At 37.5% G+C, this 24,595-nt stretch overlaps 2 protein-coding genes across 5 annotated transcripts in view; both read left to right on the plus strand.

Moving 5' to 3' along the window:
* The first annotated feature begins 1,637 nt into the window (after positions 1 to 1,637).
* Positions 1,638 to 8,561, plus strand: LOC121329583 (snRNA-activating protein complex subunit 1-like). 2 transcript variants are annotated; one of them, XM_041275236.1, is made up of 12 exons: positions 1,638 to 1,709; positions 1,860 to 1,897; positions 2,060 to 2,242; positions 2,563 to 2,722; positions 3,014 to 3,154; positions 3,558 to 3,662; positions 3,902 to 4,060; positions 5,156 to 5,263; positions 6,084 to 6,146; positions 7,217 to 7,349; positions 8,010 to 8,102; positions 8,403 to 8,561. In XM_041275236.1, exons 3-12 carry the CDS (start codon positions 2,109 to 2,111, stop codon positions 8,435 to 8,437), a joined length of 1,131 nt encoding a protein of 376 aa, XP_041131170.1. In that variant the 5' UTR covers positions 1,638 to 1,709; positions 1,860 to 1,897; positions 2,060 to 2,108; the 3' UTR covers positions 8,438 to 8,561. The 2 variants fall into 2 exon arrangements, with proteins under 2 accessions (XP_041131170.1, XP_041131169.1); XM_041275235.1 differs by having other exon boundaries at positions 1,660 to 1,897.
* Positions 8,562 to 10,096: 1,535 nt separating this feature from the next.
* The window catches only part of LOC121330037 (synaptotagmin-16-like), a 31,341-nt gene continuing 16,842 nt past the window's right edge, over positions 10,097 to 24,595 (plus strand). Inside the window, exons 1-2 of one of the 3 annotated variants that reach the window (XM_041276269.1) lie at positions 10,097 to 10,418; positions 24,413 to 24,592. In XM_041276269.1, coding sequence (XP_041132203.1) covers positions 10,406 to 10,418; positions 24,413 to 24,592 — 193 coding nt within the window. In that variant the 5' untranslated portion in view covers positions 10,097 to 10,405. Of the gene's footprint in view, positions 10,419 to 24,412; positions 24,593 to 24,595 lie in introns of those variants that run through there. The other 2 variants (XM_041276272.1, XM_041276266.1) reach the window with 2 other exon arrangements.

The following is a 24,595-nucleotide window of genomic DNA, read 5'->3' on the forward strand; positions in this document are numbered from 1 at the left end:
CATTAGATTTTTTTTTAATGTTTCCTTGTTTATGTAGTCGCTGTTACATCCATACAATACTTTGTAATATGAAATTGCTATTACCACGCCAGAAATTAAACAATTTTAATAACTCCTATAAACACTTGTGAATATTCAGCCTTACTATGCTTCCAAACCAACAAAGCCATATAGTGTTGATGCATTATTTTTAAACCTAAAACAAAATGTTGTATCATTTTATAGTGCACAAAAACAATTCCACAAAAATATCAACTACTCATTATGAAGCTTCCGTTATTTTTAGAAAAGGGTTTGCACACAGTAAATGGTACAGTTTGTCTCCTATCCAGGGGGGAAAAAAAAAACAAACAAACTTTCCTTGACCAGTTGACACAGCATGGAGAAATATGCATTCAGAATAGTAATGCACTTAGTCTCGATTGCTATACAGTACGTTCAGCTAATTGAACTCAAATGTACAGATCTGGTATCGCTCTCTTCACATATTAGGAAATGGTCCTATCATTTTCTTTACAGGTTACAGAGATACTAAAACATTTGTGAGCTGGTATTGAACATAAACTCGACCTGATTAATTAAATGCATTGTTGACAACTAAACAAGCATATGTATCGGAGTAGGATGTGCCCAGTTTTGCGTTCTGTTAACATTGAAAACTCACAAAATCATATTTCCACAAGGACTACATCCTTATTGTTTTTTTTTTTAACTTTCACAATTAAAGCTAATTTAAGCAGATATGCATGCTATTTTAGTCTACATAAAAAAACTATCAAATAACCTTTGGTTAAAATATTTACCACCTATGCCCAATTTAATACCATACCACTATAGCCACCCCACATTTCAGATTAAATCTTAAAACACATTATGTTAAAATATATAGCATCATTTAGGACTCTTACCGTGCATCGTGAACTTTGCCGTTCTCTCCTCAGCTTGATCAAGATTAGACACAGCACTGACTCTTGTTCCAGGCTGCGATCCAAACCGCACGTTCATTTCTTAGCCACACCCCGCGTACGTGCTCTTAATGGCATCTACACTCGAGTGCTGATGTGACAGCATTAAACATGTGTTAGAATGCAAGTATGTTTTTTTTTTTTTTTTTGTGATACAATGAACTCAACTGGGTACTTCAGGTACTTGTAGCAAAAGTAAGATGCAAGGCTTTCAGAATATTAAAATGTTATCAGTTAAAATGGCTCTGTAAATAAACAGTAATTGGTTAAGCCTGCTTTGTGTGTTTTAAAAACTAAAATCATCAGTTTGAGTTCATTGCTAATGCATATTCATGAACACGTACCAAAATCCCTTAACTATTGGTTTATTCTGAATTACACCCGATTTATATTTGCATGTATCACTTGTCTGTTTATCTCTGTTCCGAAATTTAAATAGTAAAAAGTGCTTTACTGTCTAGCATGTCAAAATAATTACTGACACTTAACAGAAAACTACCAGTAAAAATATTACAGATATCAACATGAAATATACAGATGTAAGAACGAAGCGTTGAAGATGCCACTGGTCCTATAAACCGCAGATGCATGCAAACAGCACATCCGCAAAACGAGAGCTAGGACGCCACCGCTCTGTTAGCATTTTGGACCAAAGTGCGATCACTAGCACGGAAGTACCCTGTCTTTCTGCAGAGTCTGCACGGTACTCAGATATGACGTTGTAATCTGTAACCGAGCATACCGGTATTTCATTTAATTAATTAATTAATTAGTTAGTTAATTTATTTATAATTACCAAGAGTTCTTGTGCGCTTTTTGTGTACAATAATACAATAAATAAAGCAGCATAATCAAGTAATGTGCTCAAATTTGTATTTATTTATTTATTTTTAGCAGCAAAAAGCGAGAAACAACGCGGACTGTGTCTGAAAGTAAGTGAAAGTGGGTAGTTAATGTTATTTGTTGAATAGTGGCTTTTGCGTGAACAAGTCACTGTTTTGCTGGCGGGTTTTGCATTTGAGGATAGGATATGTTTTCATTAAATCTGTATTCCATGGCGTTAACCAATATTATTGATATTCATTGTGTTTCAGCTACTGGTATGTTGTCACAATAACTAAACGCAAGTAAACCAGAGCAGACATGAACGTGAGCTACACGGACACGCTGAAGTCTGACTGCGAAGATTTGCTGAGCAGGTTTCAGATGACTGAGTCTGTGCGATATGAAGAATTCTCGACTGTCTGGCGGGAGATGAAGTTCTCCACTATATTCCAGTAAGCCGTTTTACTCGCTTGTCTTTTTAATACGTGTGGTTATTGTTGTCCCTACCCTATTCAAACGTATTTACCATAATACTGCGACCAAACCAGTAGACCTTGCCGTCAGTTTATAGTTACGCGTGTGCATGCTTGGTGATTTGTTGTGTGATTTTATATATATATAAATAACTTCATGTACTGTATTTGCTTTCTCATACTTTAATTTCAAATTCAAAATTGGTCAGCTTTGCTCTGAACCCATTACAAGTTATCCACACATATTTTCCTCCATTAGATTGCACTGTTAAATATTTTTTTTTTCTGCCTTGTTTTAGTGGTAAAATGGGAGATGTTGAGAAGAGGAATTTCAGCAGAGAAGCGCTGTCTACTGCCTCACATTACTTTTTCCCTCCATACAGTTTTCAGATAAGAGTGGGTGCACTATACCTCCTTTATGGGCTCTATAATACACAGCTCTGTCAGCCCAAGGAAACGGTATGTACTATAAATACAATTACTGCCAAAGCACAGGGATAACTTCAGGTGATATGTGAAATGCTGCCTTAGGTAAGATAGTCCAAGGCTAGTGCTAATCGGGGTTAGTGAAGCTTCTCCTTTAATGCATGCATTCTGTTATTGTGTTGTTACAGGTACACAAGTTGTGTAATGTTAATCCTTTCAGTAGAAAATTGAAATATCAATAGACAGTGTATGAATTGAATTAAGAATACAAGTAGTGTAATACTGAGATGTAAGGACTTGAAGACCTTTTCTGTACTTTTTCAGATCAGACTAGCATTAAAAGACTGGGAGGAAGTTGAGGCATTCAAACAGGATGTCATTAATGCACAGCACTTTGATGCAGCTTATATTCTAAGGCAGATGTTTTTGACCAAAGCGTTTCACTTCACAGCCATGCCCCACTTGGTAAGTATTTTTTCTTTCTATATTTCACATTTTGTGTCAGAGTAAATTTATTATGTACCAGTATACATTTGAATGTGAGTCACAGTTCTAAAAGTAAGATTCTATATCTGTATGTAAAATAAAATTTTAAAAAAGCACACTTTGTATGGGAGTTTTCAAGCCTTAATGCGTGCGTGTGTATATGTATTTATTTTACCTACTTCCTTAAGGCCTTTACATTTTTAACCAGACCAGCTTATATAATTTTCAAAAATATCTGACACCTTTTCTGTCATTATTCTGTAATCAAATAATTTGATTTCGTGTAACATTTTTAAAATGTATTTGTTTTTAGAAATAACTATCCCCCAAAAAATAATGTTCTCATCGCTTCCAAGAACTATTTTTTATGCACTTTTTAAAGCTTTTCTATAGGGTAAAAGTGAAAATGACCCGCCAGGAGATCTGTGAAGAGTTTAGAGACAGAACTGCTAAAGTGAATACTCTTATTACCACAGATGCATTGGAGGTAATTGTTTTGTTTTTTCAACAGTGATACTGTTTTTATATCAAGTGTGGTATTACTGAAAGAATATTTAGCCTCTAGGTTCCAGAAAGACATTCTGGAAAGTTACCGTTCTGACAGAACTGAACAGGTACTGTAATCTTCAGGTGGTTGTGATACTACAGCCATTGTCCATAAAACGTATTCTGTTTTGGTTGAGGTATTTCTTTTTTTTTTTTTTTCTGCTTTCTGTCTCCTGTTAGGAAATAACAAACATACACGAACACTATCAAAAAATGAAGTGTGCCATCTCCTCGGATAAGACCCAACCCGACAAAGCCCTGAGCCTCATTAAACAAGGTCTTGTGTCAGACCTCAGAAACTTTGCCTTGGACTTTCATGAGTGGCAGGAAAACCGTAAGGTAGGAATTTATGAGCAATAGCCAAAATGTAACAGTGTAACATGTGCACACGGCATGAAGTTTAAAAGATTAAATGGAGACAAACAGTTTTGAGAAGTTAATAACCTGGGTGGCATTCCCGCAGCAGGTTAAGGACAGAGGTGGATGAAAATACATGTTTAACGTTTTTTTTAGAGGTGATCACTGAACTGATAAAGGCAAAAGTGTTAATATTAAGTTGTTTCTGGGTGGTTAAATTCAGTAGGTTTCAGTTCATTTTACCTTGCTGGTGGAAGATGGCCATCTCAGCTTCTAAGCTGTAATTTTGTTGGATGGAATGTCACACAAAGGTAGAATTTCATTAAATCCTCATCCGTGCTGTGGAACAGCATCCCTGCTTGTGGACACATTTTCATTACTGTGGTCTGCCATTTTAGAACTAAATGAGATTTGTTAGATTGAAGTCAATTGGTAGAAATGCAGTGAGAGGTTTGACATTAAGCTGGGATGAGTAATACCATATTCACACTCCCTAAATAGTATGAAGTCCTCCCATTTTGAAAAAGTGATAATCATGTGGTTTCAATGCGTTATGATCATGTATTATTTAAGTGTGAATAGGGTAGAAATTACCAAAGAGTTACCTTAATTGAGAATACGATGCCTAAACCAATGACCCTGATAGAATGTCTGTTATGGGTATTCAGAACATTCTAAACATTCTGGAAAGTCTATGAATGAGTTGAACAATTTAAAGCAAGCCTTTTCTCAGTGTTCACACCTAATGTAGGCCCACCCTCCCATGCTTTTTATTTCTTTCTATTTAGAACTCTACTAAATGCTTACTGTATCATCCTCATTTGGTCACTGGGTGGTGTGTTTTAAAAAATAAAATAAACAGCAACTGCTGTTTTGGTGACTGGGTGAATAATATATATTCAAAGGTTTGGATTTTTGTAGTTTCCCAGGTCTGTGTGATGTTAACACAACGGATGCTTTTATGATCAAGGTTCCTGACATTGTGTGGACTTTTTCTTAATGCCCAAGCACATTTTCACTGTCATTTACAACATGGCACATACAGTTTACACAAACAGATCACTGTTTGTCTCCCAGAGGATGTTAAAACGTGCCTTGAAGAAAGAAGCACAAGGAAAGGAGGAGGAGGAGGAGGAGGAGGATGGTGGTGGTGGTGGTGGTGAAGGAAGCTCTCGGGTGAATGAGGTAAGTTTGGAATGACCACATGATCACTGACCTATATAGGCAAATGCGCCAAGATCCTGCTTTGCAAACAGAATAGGGTGCTTTGCGTGACAAGAATGCTGAAACAGCATTTTATATAGGATTTTTTTTAAATGTTTGATCTGAACAGCTGTAGTCCACACTGAATTATATATCCAAGCTTAAATCTTGTCCTAAAACCCCAGTTTAGCTGCTGAAAGTATCAGGAAATGTAGTCCCGTCACATTTCATTTCACACTGAGTAAACGGGAAAGGCACTGCCTGGTTCCAAGTATTACACACCAATTGTGTTACATTTATCAGATGATGAAGTGCAAACCAAGTTCTTTAGAACTGGCCTGATAGATAAAAAAAACAAAAAACAAATGTGAACACGTCGATTCAGGTAAATTAGGAAGAGGATTAGCTCATGTACATCAAAGGAATGTGTGCTTATCTGTTGCTACAAGAAAAATTGCTGCAGTGCCAATTTAACATGCTATTACTTTATACTCCCTATGGGGTCCTGTTTGAAATCATTTGGAATGTATTACCTATTTACTTATATAAAAAGTGCAATTAGAGAATTTGGTATTGAAACTGCCAGTACTAAATCTCTGAAATGCGATACTGGGTGTTACTACTCAGTTTGCCTAAAAAGGAGTGATTGCCAAGATTTTAAAATGTTTTACCGATTTAACAGCATTGTTACTGATCTCACTTTTTCTTGTGTTGAAAATCTTGTAGTTTTATCGTTGTCTGATCTATTAAGTGAAGGAACTACAGAGAAATCTGTGTGAACATTTTGTCCTTTCTTTTGCAGTCGTCTGTACGTGCGCAGATGCTGGAAAAAATAAAATCCAAATCCTACGGCCATGTTACTGAGGTCTGCTGTCCTTCATTCTTGTTCTGTGTTTTGTTCATATATTGTATTTAGGGCAGTTTAAAGCCTTTCACTCACTTTTTCACATTCTCTTTCCGATTGCTGTAAATTTTAAATTCTATGGATTGGGCAGTTTTCTGTGTGTGTGTGTGTGTGTGTGTGTGTGTATGTGTGTGTGTGTGTATATATATATATATATATATATATATATATATATATATATATATATATGTATATATGTGTATATGTATATATATATGTATGTGTGTATGTATCTTATTTTGTGTGTGTGTTTTTTTTTTTTTTTTTTTTATACATATCTGATGCATTCATGGATCATTCTGAAGGGTTTATTTCTTATCTATTCTTGTTTACTGTTTCTTAATGCAATACTGTTTTCATGTTTACCAGCGATAGGCCAGTATACTCTTATTTCAAAAAAGCTATTGCTTGGAGCCATATACTGGAACACATACACAATTAAATTTCTTAAGTAGTTGTATAATTCCATTAAAATTCAACCCATAGGTTAATTCAGTTTTTATTTAGTGAACTATATAGTTATATTTGGAAAGATTGTTAAAGCCGTCAAAAATGATTGATGGTCTAAAGCAGAAAATGTAGTATTGATGAATATAACTGATTTTTAAATGGACTTACCTGACTATTCTTCAGTTGCTTGGGTATAGAATTGATTTTCTGTCTACACTACCCAGCAAAAGCTTGGATTACAACATGGCTTAAGTAATAGTATGTTGATGAACTATAATTAGAAACTGGGGCATGTTTTCACAGTAAATGACCCCCTGTATAATGTTGTAGTCGGGAGCCTTGGGCAAGAGGCCGTGCAATTTCTGTTCCACCTTATAACAAGTACACAGGTGCTACTGTAATAGCATTATGGGTCAGATGGAAGCCTACTGTCTTGCAGCCGGTTCCGCAGTATAAAGGGCTGTCTTATAACAAGGGAGCCTGTGTTGATAGATAAAGCTTACTTTTTTTGGACTGAGGAACATATGCTGTACAGTTTGGCTTTGCTTAGCTTTGAGCTCTGGTTTGCCTCTTTTTTTCAGGCCCTGAAATCAAGAAGACATAGACAGGTAGAACTGGAGTCCTCAGGATCGGGGTCTGATCAGGGCAAAGTGGAGAAAGGTGGTGGCAAAAGAAGACGACTGGCAGAAAAGGGAAAGAAAGCTTTGGAGAAATGTAATGTAACATTTTAGAAAATATCTTCAAAAGACGGTTGATCGTGTAAAAGGGCCTGGCAATGAACATGCCTTCAATTACTTTTCTTTTTTTTTTTTTTTTTTTTTTTTTTACACATTTCTTCAAAAGAAAACAATGCAGAGTAAAAGACTCGTTACTAAGAACATGCCTATTACCATATCAGTGTAATTTTTTTTTTTTTTTTTTTTTTGCACCAGTTGGAGACTGTGTATAGTTTCATTAGGAGATTGCATCTGTACACTTCAATTTTTTTCTGAACATGTAAGGTAATTTACATATATATATATTTATATTGATTCAGCTTTAAATTGTTTTTCCTGTCTTTAGTAGTAACCTGAGGCAGAAATAAACTAGAGAGACTAGATTGCGTAAGATTCATTTTCATCAACACAAGGCCCATTAACTTACTAAAGAAATGTGGTTAATTGGAAACATAGGTCATAGGCTGAATATTATTATGTCACTGTTTAATCTCTGCAGATATGACAAGATAGGTACTTATTTCTTACTCAAAGTAATAATGCTATGTGTGTGTATAAGTCAAATGATTTGTTAATAACCCAGTGGTTATGTTATGGCTTCTAATGATTGTTTAGAGATAGCTACAAAGTAAAATTCTCTTTTGGTGGTGTCTTGCAGATGAGGTGAAGCAAGAGGTTGCCATGGAGACAGACCCTCAGAGGCTCAGTATGCCCATGATTGCAGAAGAAGATGACAGTGATACCAAAGAAGGTAAAACAGTTCAAGCAGATTTAAATAAATAGTCTGAGCTTATTTCCAAGTGCAGCTTGAGCCATTCTAGGTTTCACTGCGAGTTGAATGAGGCAAGCTGAAAAGAGAAATAGCTCAGCCTAATTGGCCTGTTTCACCTCATTTTGGCTTAAATGGCTCTGCAGGGGGAGTACTGTTCCCATTTCTGACTCATTTTTTCATTCGTGTTTTTGTTACAGCACACACAAGAGATAATATATGGACTAGCCACATGTAACTAGGAAGCAATAAGCTTTAACAATGTGTTTTTATTCTCTCTAGTTATACCACCTCCAAAAAGGAGAAGAAAACGCTGATGACAAACGAGAAAAAAAGAAAGCCCTGATGGTCTTCAAGGATTCAAGCAGCACTTGACCTGCTGAAAATGTTGGACCTAATTGTAAATTCTGTAGATAGTAAAGAGTTTGTTTTGGAAAGGAACACCTGTTACAATTGTCTGTTATTTGTGCAAAAACATTTTTCAGCATCACGTGCAGAGCTGCACCATAACTTCTCGGTAACAAATACTACTTATGGTTTTCATTCCTTTAAATCTAAACCTTGTATTTGAGGCTAACATTAGTAAGTTAACATATATCTAAAGAATGAGCATAATAGCCTATCGTAACAAATCTCTATGCAACGTCTCTTAAAACACCCCTGCTCTTTTCTCACTCAGTTTTGGTATTTTATTGTCAACATGACATCCAGTGCTTTGTTTTATCAGGCACTGTATTCATCCATCAGGAGAAAGCTGGTTCAGTCCTATTGAATGGTTATTTCCATAAGGACACTTTCATTGATTATGCACAGGAGCAAGCCATCATTCCTGCGAGGAAGCAAAGTGAAGCTACGCTGTTGCAGTTCTGTTAGAACTGAAATGCTCCCAGATTGCTACTTAAGGGTGACATGACATTAAATGCAACTGTTCTGGTACATTGGTTGTAAACAGAACCCACTTGTCAGAAGACACTTTGACATGCATATTCTTTAATGCAGTTCAGAAAAGGTAGTTCTGAAATTCCTGTTGGAAACTGCGAACATCTTGCCTCTCTCATGAGTTATTGTGCTTACAATTCCATAACCTGGAATTTATATTCTGCTTTCATGCTTGTCTGAGATAGACAGACAGCTATCCTTTTAATGTATAAGTGGTGTTGGGGTGGGGTGGGTTGTCAATATGGGTAAAGAATGTATTAAGTGTGTAATAATTTAGCTTTTTTTGCAAATATTAATAAGTGGAAAAGCATAATGGGTATCAAAGCCTGACACTTTGAATTTTACAAGATTAATCATCTCTTTCAAGCTCTTTGCATTATGGGGTTCAGTTAAAACATCTAGACATGCATGTATACCAGAGTCCTGGCATTGCAGAAGAATTCAGGAGAGGAAAGCAGTGTTTAGCTTAATACCAATGGGGAGAACTGGCATGGCATGAAGTAACAACAGTCAGTATATTTTACTGGCTCATTATGATTCATTATTTGTCAAATTTACAAATTAGCTGGAGTCCAAGGCTCTACCTTCACTGTGTACTCCCCTGCAGGCTTCCAAACTGGCTGTTGCGAAAAGGACTATAATAATAAAACAATGTCTCAAGATAAATGCTGCTGCTGCTGCTGCTCAGTTTGCTCCTCTGTGGTTTGCAGGCTGCTGCAGGCACTCTGTTACCACTGATTGTCAACTGTACACTTTAGAAAACAGTGTATGGCGATTGGCACATATGTTGAATAAAACCATTAATGTGTTGGTGTTAAAATTATAACCATTCAATTTCATTTGCTAGCGTGTTAATTATTTAAGGCTTGCTAATTACAATATATGTATTTTTTTTTGTATGTATTTTAAATACGTGTGTGTAGGTGGGTGATATGTTTTTATTGCAATTGCATCCGTCAATAGCGTGCTGTACTGTGTAGTGCATTACGAGGCAAAATGACACACATTGTTTTGTTTTGGGGGCGGCTTTGTTGCTGCACCTGAAGCAGCGTAGATTGTATCCAGCTATAAACGTCACTGCGGTTTAATGCCTGGAAAGGAAAGGGAAGGGAAGAGGCGCTGGATCTGGCGGTGTTGTGGATCAAAGCAACAGGGAGGCGGAGGAAGATGTGAGCGCTTTGCGAGATCAGTAACAGCAAGTAGATACTATCACGGGCAATAATGCGCTAGGGCTGAGAATGCGCTGTTGAAAAAACAAAACAAACAACAACAACAAAAAAAAAAAACATCTGGATACAGAGCACATCTGTGGATTTGCTGTTTCCAAAACAGCTCAATCTGAAACCATGGCTGCAGACAGTAAGTATTCCAATACAGCATATATGTGTATTAACTAATAGTTTCATTATTATTATAATTTTTTTTGCAATGTGAGCAGAACTGCTGAAGAAGTGCGGTAGGTGGATGTATCTATCAATGTGTGTTTGATGCAGTGCTGTGCTTTGCACCAGTGGATGTTGATTTCCTCGTGTGGATTATTTGTTTTTTAAATACCATATACCATACTCGCACCGCTAGCTTTGGTAGCACAGTACATTTTAATTACTTGTACATCTTGTTCAGATTACGGTAGGTGAGTTAACTAAGAAATATCATTTCATATGTATATATATATATATATATATATATATGAAATCAATGGCTATACCACAGAAATACAAGTTTAAAGGCTTGTTTCTATTAGGGTCGTGTAATTGGGATACTTCAATACTTGTTTCTTAGTTGATAAAGGGGCAGTAGGTATTACGTTTACAGTACATACAGCAGTCTAAAAAGTTATTCCTTTTTTGGGGGGAACTTTCGCTGCTGATTTTCGAATCCCATCTGCTAGGAAGGAATTGCATGTTGTAGATATAGAGGAATGGTAAGATATCCTACCCCAACAATATGAACTAGTGGTGGACTAAGTCAGACACTGCATTGTGTTTTTAGTCTCCGCCTCTACTTTTGGACTGAGCAAAATAAAATCATAATGCATATTTTCTGTACATGTGTTTTTATTGTTTTTTTTAAATGATATTTTCATGGCTAATGGACTAGTACTACAGGATGTACTGTAAAGACACTGAATAGACTATTCCCTTGGGTTCTCATTTACCAGGTAATGTTGTATCTTCCAGAAATCTCCGACCCTGGTAATTCTTTAGGAGGACAATAGTTGATTGATTTTCTGTTTACCCGTGGTTAAAGTGTGCAAATTAATAAATTGACTCTAAAGTCACTTTGCAGATTCCAAGGTAAATGCACACTGTGACAGCAGTTTCACTGGAAATTGGTACAAAGACTTACCTGCTTTGTTTATAGGTCATTATTCAAAATGTGGATCCTTAACAGACAACCATGTCCGTCCATCTGTCTATCTGTAAGTGGGTAACATGATAGATGCCTTTAACTTTCATGAGCCCTCATCAAACGTATTCACTTGCAAGAATGTTTTGCTAGCACTGGCAGTAGCACTGTATCGCTTCTCATATAGTTTTTTTTTTTTTTTATTTTTACATTTCAAAGATCTAGCCTAGTGCCATGGTGCCCAACTTTGGTGGTGTGCATCCTCAAACAAATATTATGGAAGACATTTGTATTATTTGTATTCTTTGGTTATTTGTATTTATGGGTTAATCAATCCTGAATGACATGTAGCTTTTGCTGTAATGGATGCCTGTACAGGACTGTTCAAAGGACTGCCATGGATCAAAGACAAAACAGGTAGAATTGCTTTGTGCTTAAAAATATGTGACTACTTACTTAATTCTGTGTTCTGGACACCCCTGTAATTTATATATGTTTACAGGTCTGTATAATAATTTTATCAATAACAGTGAAACTCTAATTGTTAAATGCAATCTGGAAGAGTTTAAAAATAAAAATAAAATAAAAATAATTACCAGACTATAATTATGAAAAGTCCTGAAGTGCAGTGGGTGTCCTAAATATACTGACACATCAAAACACTGTTGCCACCTGATTATCCAAAACTCTGGATTAGCCACATGTCTTTGAACACATGTCTTTTACAGTACAGAGGATACTGTATTCACTGCCAACAAAATCAACCCAGAACACCCAAGTGTGAGAACACATGTGTACCTCCAGAGCAGCTTGGATAAGGGAGTGTCTGCTGTATATTGATCATGGTCAACAATGCTGGCAGCGAGATGGGTTGTACAAATTGTAAAGGATTTAAAAAAAACCTGGGTTAGCAGGGGTTTGTCTACCACAGTGTGTGTATGTATGTGTGTGTGTATATATATATATATATATATATATAATATATATATATAGATATAGTATGCTCTGAGGAAGATGTGATTGTAAACTAGACATCAGCTTTGCTGTCCGAGGATAATAGCATCCTGTCTCTGAATAATATGGATTATATAAAATAAAATGTATTCATGGGAAAGTTGCCTTTTGAGTGCTCTCACTTTCTTGCCTTCGCAGAGGAGCCTGAGCAGTGAAGTCTTTGTGGTTAAGCAGCTTGTTTTGAGGTATTGTCCTCAGTGATTGAACACCTGCAATAATGATATAGTTTCCCTGCTGATGTGTGGAGGCATGCTTTCGATATATATGTAATATATATGTATATATACACACATACACACACACACACACACACTCATTTTAAGTTGTGGTTTAAGAAGTTAGAGAATGTGCACCTGCAGCCAACTCCTTTATCTTAACTGCCAGTATTTGCCTATGGAGTAATTGAAGCAGCCTGCTGATATTTTCTATAGTATATCACATCCTTGTGTACCAGTACACAACACAAACTCTTTTTTGCAGATTTGACAGTACAGAGGTACTGTATAGTGCTTTCTTAGGAAATGTGAAGCTGCTAAATTATTTACAAAACTACATGGACGATGCAGCAATGATTGAGCTGCATTATAAAGAGTGTGGGACATGATCTCTGGAGATAATCTAAATGTACCTGTATATTCTTCAGTGTTACCCTTTATATGACACTGTGGTATTTTTCCATTTTATTTAGTCTTTACTTGCTGTTGTGTGGCTGTTTTATATTGACCTTATTTCAAAGACAGCACTAATTATTAATGGTCTTATCTATGCTGTGCTTATGGGCTGGCAGAGGAAGGGGTTGAAAACAGGAATTCCTATCGTGTTCCGATACAGAGTTGCAGCTTTGCAAATGAATCCATTATACAGTAGCAGTGCTTTCTCATTGCATTAGTCATCTGGATCCATAAGAGGGACACAACCTGGTTTCTTTTTAATACATTTAGTGTCACTGTTCTTAACAAATTCTTAACAAAGCTTAACAGAGAGTGTCTCTAGCGGAAGAGGTATGTTGTTTTCAAGTGATCAGCATTTACTGTACAGGCATGCTTAGATATAAAGATAACTGTTATGCAGTTTTGTGAGATTGTATTATGTGAGCATTTATTCAGGGGGTGATGTCATTTTGTCATTTAAACATTCATTTCATAGGTAAGCTTCATTTTGATTGAATCGTCAGTGTAAATAAGCAGAAGTGATTTGCTGACATTCTTACAGTAGCAGAGAAATTCTGGAAACCAGACAGACCTAACCCCCAAATTACTTTAAATCCATATGCTTTAACAGTTATGGAAAATCTCTATATTTGATTGGAACAGACATATAGGCTCCTATCTGTCATGTTCTGTGAGTGGCTTTTACTGAATTGGTTTTAACATTTAGAGCCTTCAGGATTATGCCAGCTTCAGGATTACAGGCACGTCTACTCCATTGTCTGTAATGTGGGTTGTAGGGGAACCGTATGTTTAGGTGTTTGAATCCAGCCATGTTTCATTTCCTGGAACTGCTGGTAACAATATTCTTAACAATACAGAAATGTGTGTGTTACTAAATGAAAACACAGTTAGGAATCAAGGAGTTGCCTACAGGGGTCAGTTGCCTTCATATATTTCCTATCACTCTGATACTTTTTTCTGCTTTTTTCATACTATAATGATGCAATGTGTCAGTATGCAAAGAGCTTTGTTACAGTTTGGAAAACTGTATTAACACCATTGAATTATTTATTATGATGGAAGAAAGCATAATTTTGTTCCTGATGAATGACTGATTCTGTTTCTGTTACTGTAAATCTGTGTGAGTTCTTTCAAGAAGCTTCCATCGCCCTGCTTTATTGAGACGGGTTTCAGTGCAATTCAAGTTAAGAAAAGTGAAATACTGAAAGTGAAAATAAAAAACAAAATCTTTTGCTGAGATCCTCCACTGAAGAGCCTGTCTACATTAGGTATAGGGGACAGCAGTAATGTTTAACTGCATTTCATTATTAGCAATGATATTTAATCTTGTCAGGGTTATTTTAAGGCTCATAACCCATGTCCATACCAATTAAAATGCAAGGACATGCAAGGCAATACAATTCAAGTTTAAAGCTGTAAACTGTCTGAGTATATAAGGATATAAGGATTATATACTGGTATAAGGATAAAGAAGGATCCTACAGACCTTCTTTGCAGTCATTTAAAAAAAAAAAAATCCTGCACATTTGTGTGAGATCCATGCATCCCTTGCTTCATCCAACCATGCACCTTGCATTTTCTGTACAAGGCATGAATGAAATCATTTCTTATCCTTGTATCATCCTTGCGTAATTCTTTAAACTTGCATTCATGGTCTTGAATATCTTACTTGATGCTAGCGTATTTATTGGTATGGATGCTTGAATCATGGGAGTCGTATATATTTTCTGTTAAAATTTTCTGTTAAATTTTCTGTGTTAACGCTGACTTTAAATAAAGTGCAAATTAATGTTTAATGAATAGGACCCAACGAATCCCACTTTCTAGGATGTGGGCTGGAGATTCCAGTCTTACGTGCTAAGGGCAGGCAGGAGGGACTGGACAGTAATTGCCCTGGACTGGATACAAGAAAATTCCCTCATTGGAGGAAACCAAAAGCACAACACCCATTTCTGCAATCTATAACTGGAAATCTCCATCTTATCTTTGATCGCTGTTTTCATGTGGAGTCTTTTAATTTAAGGAATAGGATGGCTGGGAAATATCACAGAAAAGGGAAACACGGTGCTTGTTGGTACAGGAAGAGTTGTGCTTCAGAAGATTAAATGTTGACTCAGAAAGGAAAAGAACAAAACATGTAGCATTAGAGGCGCCTTTCGTCACTTACACGGCCATGGGTGTTCTGAAGCTTGCAGAGTATGTTTATAAGTGTTTGACGGATACCTCTAATCAAGTTCAGAGTGCATTTCTCACACACTCTTTCTTTTGCTTTGTCATACAAAGAGTGCAAGAGCAAGTACACTGTCAACTTAATTAGTGTTAGCTTGTAAGTCATTATATCTAAATAAACAACAGACGAAAGCCTGATATTAACGTACTTAAGCTGGTTATATAGAACCTCTTGTGGTTTAAATATTTAGAATGCTTTGTCATTGACATTCTGAGTGTGAAAATGTAAGTGTACTTGGTGCCTATAGGTTCCTATGAGGATGTGACTTATCTCTCAGAAACAACAAACTACACTTCAAGAGTGACCTAGGCCCATAGAAGTGTGTGATTACGAATGGATTACACATACAACTGTATACTGTATTTATATAGTGCATTTTGAAAAGAGGAAATGCTGAGTGTAACGGTTTGTGAGCAGTCCTAAGCCTTTTTTGAAGTATGGTAAAGTTATAATACCTGTGTTTGTACAATACTGCAAATGATCTGGCGCACTCACTTAAAAGCTCTGTTCCATTTCTTGGCTCACATCTTAATCCTTACTGGATATGCAAAATAGCACGCATCCTATCTGCAAAGATGAATTTGGACACAACTCCATTGCAGTGTGGTTCTTATAGGATCTGATATTCCTGCACCTCTCTTCAGCGATCTGCTCCTGGCAGAGTCGGGCAGCCTGCAGGGCTGCAGATTAATGTCTGCTCTTAAACCTAAAGCAGCTATAATAACCAGTGCTGGAATCAGGTCCCAGTGCCAGCCGTTAAACGTCGTGCATCTTAGCTGATCTGCATCTCTGGCATGAACTGGGCATTTATCCACAGCTGCACTCTGCATCGAGGCTGTGGGAACAGTGAAGCCTCTGGGGTTTGTTACCTGCCTGGAAAATCTACTGCATACTTAATCAGAGCCTGCTCCTTTGCTCAGTCCTTTGCTCATGCACTTGTTCCGACTGAACAAGTCTGAGGCAGTAATTTATGGCATATCTCAGCCTGCACACCTGTACAGCGTTGATTTGGTCTGTTTTTGGAAGTTTCTCGTTCTCAGTATGCCAGTGGATTGAAAGATGTCTAATATGTTATACTGTGGTAGAATCACCGGTTTGTTGTTTGCATTGGTGTGCGACTTGTACAGATGCACTAAAATTTGTAGCCAAGGAGGGGAAATTGTATTTAATCTGCAATGATCCTCAAGCCAATGAGACTTTTCTGTGTCACTCCCATGCTATAAAAAAAACAAAAAAAAACCCAGATGAATTACAGGAAGATCTGATGTGGTCAGAATATAAAATGGCATTTAGTTCATTTGATTTATATAAAGAATTCTGTATGCACTGAAAAGTCTCTTTGCTTTAATTGATATAAATCCCTAAATGCTCTTTTATATCCTCCACATTAGATCTTTTCTCAACTCATCCTTTTTTTAATAGTACTTTATACATTACAAGTAGGGGCAGGTGCAGAAAAGCTTTAGCTTTCCGTGTCAGTAACCTTGCTTTATGGGCTTTCTGATTGTCTTTGTACTCTGACTGCTCTCATTATCTCTGCTCTTCCTGGCACTTTTATTACCCGTTGAGGTACTCTTTCACCCTGCCTGCTTGTCTGTTGCACAGTAAACTCACCCCCTGAGACCTGCTCACTATTACAGTAAAACCAAGAAGATCCCCCTCCATTTGGACCAGCACTCTATTAAGACCTTTTTGTTGGTTGAACAGGAGATTGCTCTGTATACAGTAACTTTACTACCTGTTACCCAGCATGTGTGCCAAACATAGAATACCAGACACCTGGGGCCGGTTTTTCAAAACTTGTAATCTTTGTAATCCTATATTTTGTGATCGAGATTACTTTTATCTGGATCGTTTTGATCCGTTTTTTCAGAAAATGTCACTGCAGGATTTATCCAGATTATAAATAATTATGACTACGAAATCAGTTTTTTTTTAAAATGTAATCTTGATCATAAAATCTAGGATTACAAAATCCGGATCACTTTTATCCAGATTACAGGTTTTGAAAAACCAGCCCATAGAGGTTGTGCACTGATAGTTAAAGATATTACTTTTAGGGAATCTGATGACAGCCATATAACCTTTAGTGAACTGTGCTTTGACAGTTTATTATTGAATTTAAAAAAAAAACACAAAAACAATACAATTCAACAGTAAAAGTTAGATGGATGTGAATGAGAGTTAAAAACAGATTAAAATGTCAAGAATTACAGATCGATATCTGTGGAAAGGCAACTATGCTTTCTGGCACCTCACTCAATGGAAATCAATTGGATCTGGAACAGAGAAACTGGATCTAGATGCGCAATGTGGTGCTGAAGTCCCCAGGGAAGCTGTGGGCCTCCACTTTTGACAGCCAGGCAGCACATACCATAGAGATCTGTTTCAATTTAATGCTGGCAAAAAGCCTTTTGCAAACTGCTCTATCACAGACCTCCGCTCAATAGCTGAATGCACAGACAAAATAATGCAAATAGTGAAAAAAGGAACTTTAACCCTCTCGACACTTGGTCCTGAAGTTCATATTGGTTATTAAGCATAAACAGTACTAGAAAATTCCTAAAGCAAAGTAATGCCATTATTTTATAAACAGACCTACAGCTGCTTTATAATTCTCTCTGGGGCTTTGCTTGTTTGTAGTATTGCAGTGTGCAGGTGTGTACCACTGGGTGGCAGTATTTAACAACATTTACTCATTGATGGAACGGCACCAACTGGAAAGGTAATCAGGGTGAACACTAAAGATGAAAAAGAACACTGGGAGATGTATTGTCAGTTTTAGCACCAGAATAAAACACTAAAAGATTTTACTAGTAAATGCGATGATTGTAGACTCATATGAAAGGTTCTTGTTACCTGTTTATTAAATGACAGGTTATGCATGTTTTCTTTGTCCATGTTTAAAATACATGAGGGTTCCAGTCTATACCTGACCTTTTTAATTGGACCTGTCTGTGCAGCTTGATTTGGAATCTGAATTACAGATGCAGATTAGGTTGATGTCACATGATCCCTATACAGGGATGGAAATAACCCGTGTCACCGATTCCAGGTTTTACTACGAGCTTGATCAATCACAACGTATAGGTAACAAGCTGAGGTGTATCTTATTAAACCCATAGTAAAAACAGGAATGGATCAAACTGCTATGCTAAGTCAAATTTTCATCCCTGCTATAGCACTGTAAAGCTATGGGCGCAGCATAATTACAAACAGTCTTCCAGAAATGGAGAAAGTCTGTGATCTAACAGCATTCGAGAGAGGCATGGCAGTGGGTGCACATCGAGCAGAGGCCACTGTAGCCAGGACAGTTGTGTAGGAAGGCTGCTCCAAGACATTGGCCATCAGAGTGTATCAGCAAGGGAAAACGAAGGGAAGGTGGCAACCAGCTGTGACCGTAAACAGGCAGCGATGGACAGAGGGACAGGATGGTCAGAGAGGCTTAGAAATATGAATAAACAATATTTTTACATCCTTCGAGACACCTTGCAGGATCTTGTGCAGTCTGCTATATGGGGTCACGGCTGTGTTCAGGGCATGTGGTGGCCCAGTCTGATATTACAGGAGGTGCAGGTCCTATAAAGTGGCCAGACAGTGTATATCTCCCCTCTATCTTGGTGAACAGGATTTATTACTTTCTGTTATTATGTGATTTACAAATGGATTGAATAAAAAGAAAAAGGAAGGGCGCCTTCAAGAAGGGGCTTAGTTGAGTGCGGTGTACTTTTTCTGAGATTCATATTTTTCCAGCCTCCTTGGTTTCCTGTTCCCTGGTGTTTTGTCACCAATGTTGTTGCTATGGTAAAACAATATTCCAGTTGCCAGGTAATTAGGTATATTCTTAACTGTCAGGTCTCTGTCTCATCGCAGGTGTGAATGGACATAACAAGCCTCTTTCAGCGAAGTCGATTTCATAAAGTGGATTTGCATTTTTGGGCTATATTATTTACAAATGACAAATAAATGGGAGCAGTAAAATATATTAATGTAAATACATATGTCCTGTCATAACCCTGTGTAACCTTCAATGATACACACCTCAGCATTTGCAATAAACAGATTTTAATACACATGAGAAGCACTGTCACTTTGATTATCGCAGACAACTAGAACTGAAGGGCAGCACCCAAACAAAGGGGATTGCAGCTTAACACAGACTTTTCAAAAACTTAAAATAATACAAAATTTGCCACAGAACGACCCGCAATGCAGCAAAATGAAACCTCCAGTATATTACAGTGACACAGTTTACAAAAGGCTTCCTGATAGTGCCACATGAAGCCTTTTACTGTAAAACTACAGCTGCTTGATAAGAAGCCATGAAATCATCCTAGAAATGTGTCATACGCATGGATGAAAACTGTAGTGAGTTTCATACTGGCCTATTCATGCTTCAATTGCTATTTACCTGTGTTTGATCAGATTGAAATGGCTGTGCTTTATCAGAAGATAACAGAAACAAGAACCTATTATAGTCAGTTCAGACGAAGAGTGGCTTTTTTCACGATTGCAAAAGCTGTTTAAAGTGCACACAGTATGAAAATGAATGAGGCATGATGTAATCGCATTGGGAGGATTTGCTTTGAAGTATGCCCCCTGAGAAGAATTGTCATATATAATACCAATTAGGATGTTATCTGAAAGAAATAGCTGAACAACCAACATTACTGTAACAGTTATACCTATGACTTAACCTGTGTGTAAAAGGCCCAACAGCTTGGGCTGATCGCATCAGCAACAGAACAAATGTGAAGTTAATTGAAGTTAAATGTGACACACTTACTGTAGATCCTTGTCTTGTAGGGGTGCCATCCATTACCTTCGATCACTAAAATGTTTTTCGTCCATTTTAGTTTGCGTTAGAAACGCGTGATTTAAAAGCCCACAAATGGATGCAGGCCAGCTAAGCAGTACCAAAATAGATGTGTTCTTGTGAGTCCCCTAGCTTAGCTACAGAGACACTTTAATACAGATCACAACCTGAGACAATCTAATTCAGCATGGCACGTTCTATTTCATTGTATTGTAAAATGACATTATGAGCAGTGATACAATCTAAATATGCCGGAATTGGGAGAATAATGAGGCACTGAATCCAGGTACAAGCTATTTTATGGACTGTACGTTCACAATTCCCTGTCCAAGGTTAGCTGTGCTCAGCAGTACACTTTGTAAAATCATATATATTACTCCCACTCTATTATTGTCTGTGTTTATACAATTACAACTGACCCCCTTGTTGACGTTTCTATGTCAAAACTCGACAATTTACCCTATAGGACAGGCATTCACCGGACGCCATGGCAACAGCTCTTTTTTTTTTTTTTTTTTTTTATAGAGGGCAATTCTGAGAAGCCACATGGTTTTATTTTCCAGAGAAGCTGGTTGCCAGGGAAACTGACCACTTTGTCATCCTCGGGTAGAAAAAAGCTGCCTGATTCAAGTGCAAAGGACTCGCCAAAGCAAATTGTCTGCACATTTTAAAATAGCAAGAAGACATTAGAGAGCATGATGAGAGCCGGTGTCACGTGTCTCTTATTCCCAGAATACTGTTAGATAATTCTTCTAATTTGTCACTAATGTTTCTGTCAGTTAATGTACAGAAAAAGAAGGAACTCAAAGACCTTAGTGATGTGTTTAGTAGTTTATTTTCTTGTATTGTAACGAGACTGCACATTATGCGACACTGATTTTATATATTTTATTTGCTATAAGTGGGGACACAGCTGGTTGAGCACAGCTCAATGATAAATGATAAATGACTTGATGGATCTGGTTTGCAATAGCCTCAAGGGCTGTTGTAAGTAAGTAACTAAGTTTAAGTTAGGAAAGAGTTGTAAAAGTTAGAAATGATGAGTTACCATGCTTGGTATGTGCTATCTCGAAAACATATTTGAGATATCTCTTTATTTCCTTGTTGGAAATTCCAGAAGTGACTGTAACTGATTTATCCTGAACAGAGCTGGTTATGGACATTTATACTTTATACTTTTTTTTTTCTAAATTCCTGGTACAACAGGTCTAGTATTGTACAGCGACTGTAAATTGATAGGTTATGGCAGTGTAAACTACCCCTTCCAATGTGATACTAAAAGGAGATCATAGCCCTAAACCTGTCCTGCCTGATTCACCTGCTTGAAATGAAATTTCTTCAGTGTCACATGCTCGTATGCAAACAACATTCCAATAGGGCCTATCCTGCCTCTGACACACAAACTGCTGGAGAACACTCCCGGCTTTTCCAGGCATTGCCACCCCCAGTGAACATAAAAAACAACTGCAAACACGGAGAGAAATCGGAATACAATGGGAGCTAGAGTGTGTGTTTTTGTAGTTTTCAATTTTAAAAAGTAAGTTGGTCTTATGTTACAGTTGTCAGACCAGCTTTGCCAGTTTGTGGACCGATTTAAGGTATGTAAGCAACAGGTGGTGGGCTCTCTTTTGTATTGTTAAGCAAACACGTTGAAGACTGAGCTGAAGTAAGACAGACTTGTAGATGAAGCTTTTAATATGTTAATTAGCTGGTTATAGCTATTTTGGAAAGACGTATTTTTGAAGTTTGACATTACCTTGAAAAGGCAGTGCTTATGTCCACTTTTACTGTTCAAAACATGACAAATTTAGAAAACAAAATGTTGTTTTCTGTTATATTTTATAGACTTAGCACTGATCATTTTTTGTTTCTTTTAATGTTGTGCTGTTCACATAAAGTACCACAGAGTGCTGTAGCGGATTCACCCATCCCCCACCCCACCTCTCTCTAGCAGGCACTGGACCAGCATCTCTGACTCACAGCTCTCCAGCAGGTGTTTCAGGAAAAGGCTGCTGTTATTGCAGATAATAAACCTTCAGCTGCAAAGCGTCTATTCAAGGCTATAGAAACACTTCTGTGGTTTTAGATGAAGATTTCTACAGGATTCGGACAATGTTATACACAGTTCTAAGTGTAAAGTCTCTCTCTCAGTCTCTCTGTCTCTCTCAGCCATTAGAGTTAGCAACACCTGGTAAAGGAAAACAGCAAAGTACCAGCTCTGACCAGGACAGCCCTTAGAAGAATTTACTGTAGCAAAGTGAAAGCATGGTAAAGCATAGATAAGCATTGCACAATCCAGATCAGATAAGTCTTGTAAAGCATATGGTAAATGCATAGTATAACAGTGATAATAGCATATAAAAACTAATACATTATGCAGAGTGAGAGCATTGCTGGTCTAGCTGAATGTCCAATCTCAAATGCTATGGGAGAGAGATGGTTTGCCACAAAAACATTTCAGAAAGGGAGCTTCTGAACTAAGAATACAATTCTATCAAATCGGCAAATATATCTTTTTTTTTTCAAAGCTTCCCTTTCTTGCTTCATTTAAATAATTTATAAAGGGTATCTCAGAAGCGTAAAGCAGAATTACAGTTTGTAAATACAAAGACACTTTGAATTTGTGCCCAGTCCCCATGTGACCACAGATTCTATTGTCTGCAGGCATTCTATTTTCTAGCAGCACTGCATTGAATAAGGTGCAAAGAGAGACCTTGCTTTTTAAAGTCTTTCAGTGCTAATTCATTGTTATACGTTGCCTTGGAAATGTTAGAATGGTGGAGTGTAGACAAAAGGCAGTGGCCTTTCAAGCAAGCTTTTTTTTTCATGGAAATATTAAAGCATGTGGGTAGAGGAGTAGGACAAACCTCTCAAATGCAGAGCAGCTGCCATCAGTGTCACAGTAAACCCACAGATAACAGTTTGACAGAACATGCTACCTGGCTGATAAAGCAATGCATTATGTGTGTGTTGTAGGGTGTAAAATAGCTCGGATCTGCTTACAGAAATCGTAGGAGAGAGTAGGCACCCAGGTTTATTGACAAATATTTACACATTTCAGTGGTGCGCCATTGCTGGAACCCTAGCAACGGCAACTCCTAGCACGGTCTACTTTTACATGCTACAAAACAGCTTTGAGATTTCTCAAAAATACAAAATAAATGTAACAAAGCAAAAGGGCACCTTTCACAGGTGAAATTTGATAGTGGGGAAGTAACTATGGAGATGCAGGATTACTTGGCTGTCCACAGCCTAATCCTGGCCACTGAACTCTCTATAGCTTCTACTGAACAGGACTAAAGATTCAAAAGCTGCCCTTCTTCTCCCCACAGACTCGGCCTGGTGAATGAACACTTTGGTTTTTAGCTGAGCAAGCTACATATGACTCCTGAACGTGACCAAATTCTCTTGGTCGCAGGTTCTTTTTTGTACTGAAAGCAGTCAATCAGTTTAACACTTGTAGCGTCTCTGACGAGCTTCATGCGCAAGCGGTGGGAGGATACAACAATCACGTGATGCAACCATGTGACAGGGATGCAGCCCCTCTCTCACAAGGAAGTGCAAATTGAGACCACCAAAAAGTGGTTATTATAGAGAGCTTTTCTAAATACAAAGAGTCCTCTGATTGCATTGAAAGGGACCTGAATGGCGAGAAGGTCTTTCTAGCCAGTTTTATTTTTATTCAATTGAAGCATTAGAAAAACAAATATTGCAACGAAATATTAACTGTCACACCCCTTAAGCTTTTCTAAAGCTTTTAATCTTTTATCCCTCTCGGAGTTTGTCTTTGGTAAATATTTGAATTACAGCCTAACACAACTTACTGCATGCATAGGCATGGGTGTGAAGTATCACATTTAACTGTATCCTCTTGTTTTGACTGAATTAGTTTACTTGTCTGTTCTCAATCATCCTATCCTCTTCAAAACTCAGAAGTTTCAACTTTAAAGATCCCCTATGGCCTCCAAAGGGCCTTCAAATATTCTCAAAGTACAGCTGGTTCACCAAGAATTTAACTGTTCCCTTGAAACATTTTGCCCCGAGGGAATGTAGTAAGAAATATATCAACTAGAGGCGACCAAAGGGTCACCTTTGACTTCTGAGTTTTAAAAAGTCTCCAGGATGGGATGTCTAGAACAAAAAATTAAAAAGTGAATTGATTCACAGCAAAGTGGTCAACAACAGCAACAACCCCCCCCCCCCCCCCCCCCCACCCCTCAACAAATAAAACAATGCCTTCATGACATTTTGGTGTCTTGTGTTTGATCTGCAGTAACCCCTGAGGCGATTGGGTTCCTGTCTGCAGTTGGAGTGTTTGTCATTCTTCTGGCTGTCCTCTTCCTCTTTATCAACAAGAAGCTTTGCTTTGAAAAGATCGGCGGCCTGCCGTGCCTGGAGCAGCGAGGAAAGAAGAAACGGACCAAGGAAAAAGCTGGCATTCACGAGGGGCTGGGTA

Source organism: Polyodon spathula, chromosome 17 (assembly GCF_017654505.1).
Source record: "Polyodon spathula isolate WHYD16114869_AA chromosome 17, ASM1765450v1, whole genome shotgun sequence".
NCBI lineage: Eukaryota > Metazoa > Chordata > Actinopteri > Acipenseriformes > Polyodontidae > Polyodon > Polyodon spathula.

Excerpts from the sequence above, each read along its gene's own strand:
- LOC121329583 (XM_041275236.1), top strand. The coding sequence starts at position 2,109 with ATGAACGTGAGCTACACGGACACGCTGAAGTCTGACTGCGAAGATTTG. Across the intron at positions 2,243-2,562 it reads AAGTTCTCCACTATATTCCA|TGGTAAAATGGGAGATGTTG; the intron begins GTAAGCCGTTTT and ends GCCTTGTTTTAG. Across the intron at positions 3,155-3,557 it reads TCACAGCCATGCCCCACTTG|CTTTTCTATAGGGTAAAAGT; the intron begins GTAAGTATTTTT and ends CACTTTTTAAAG.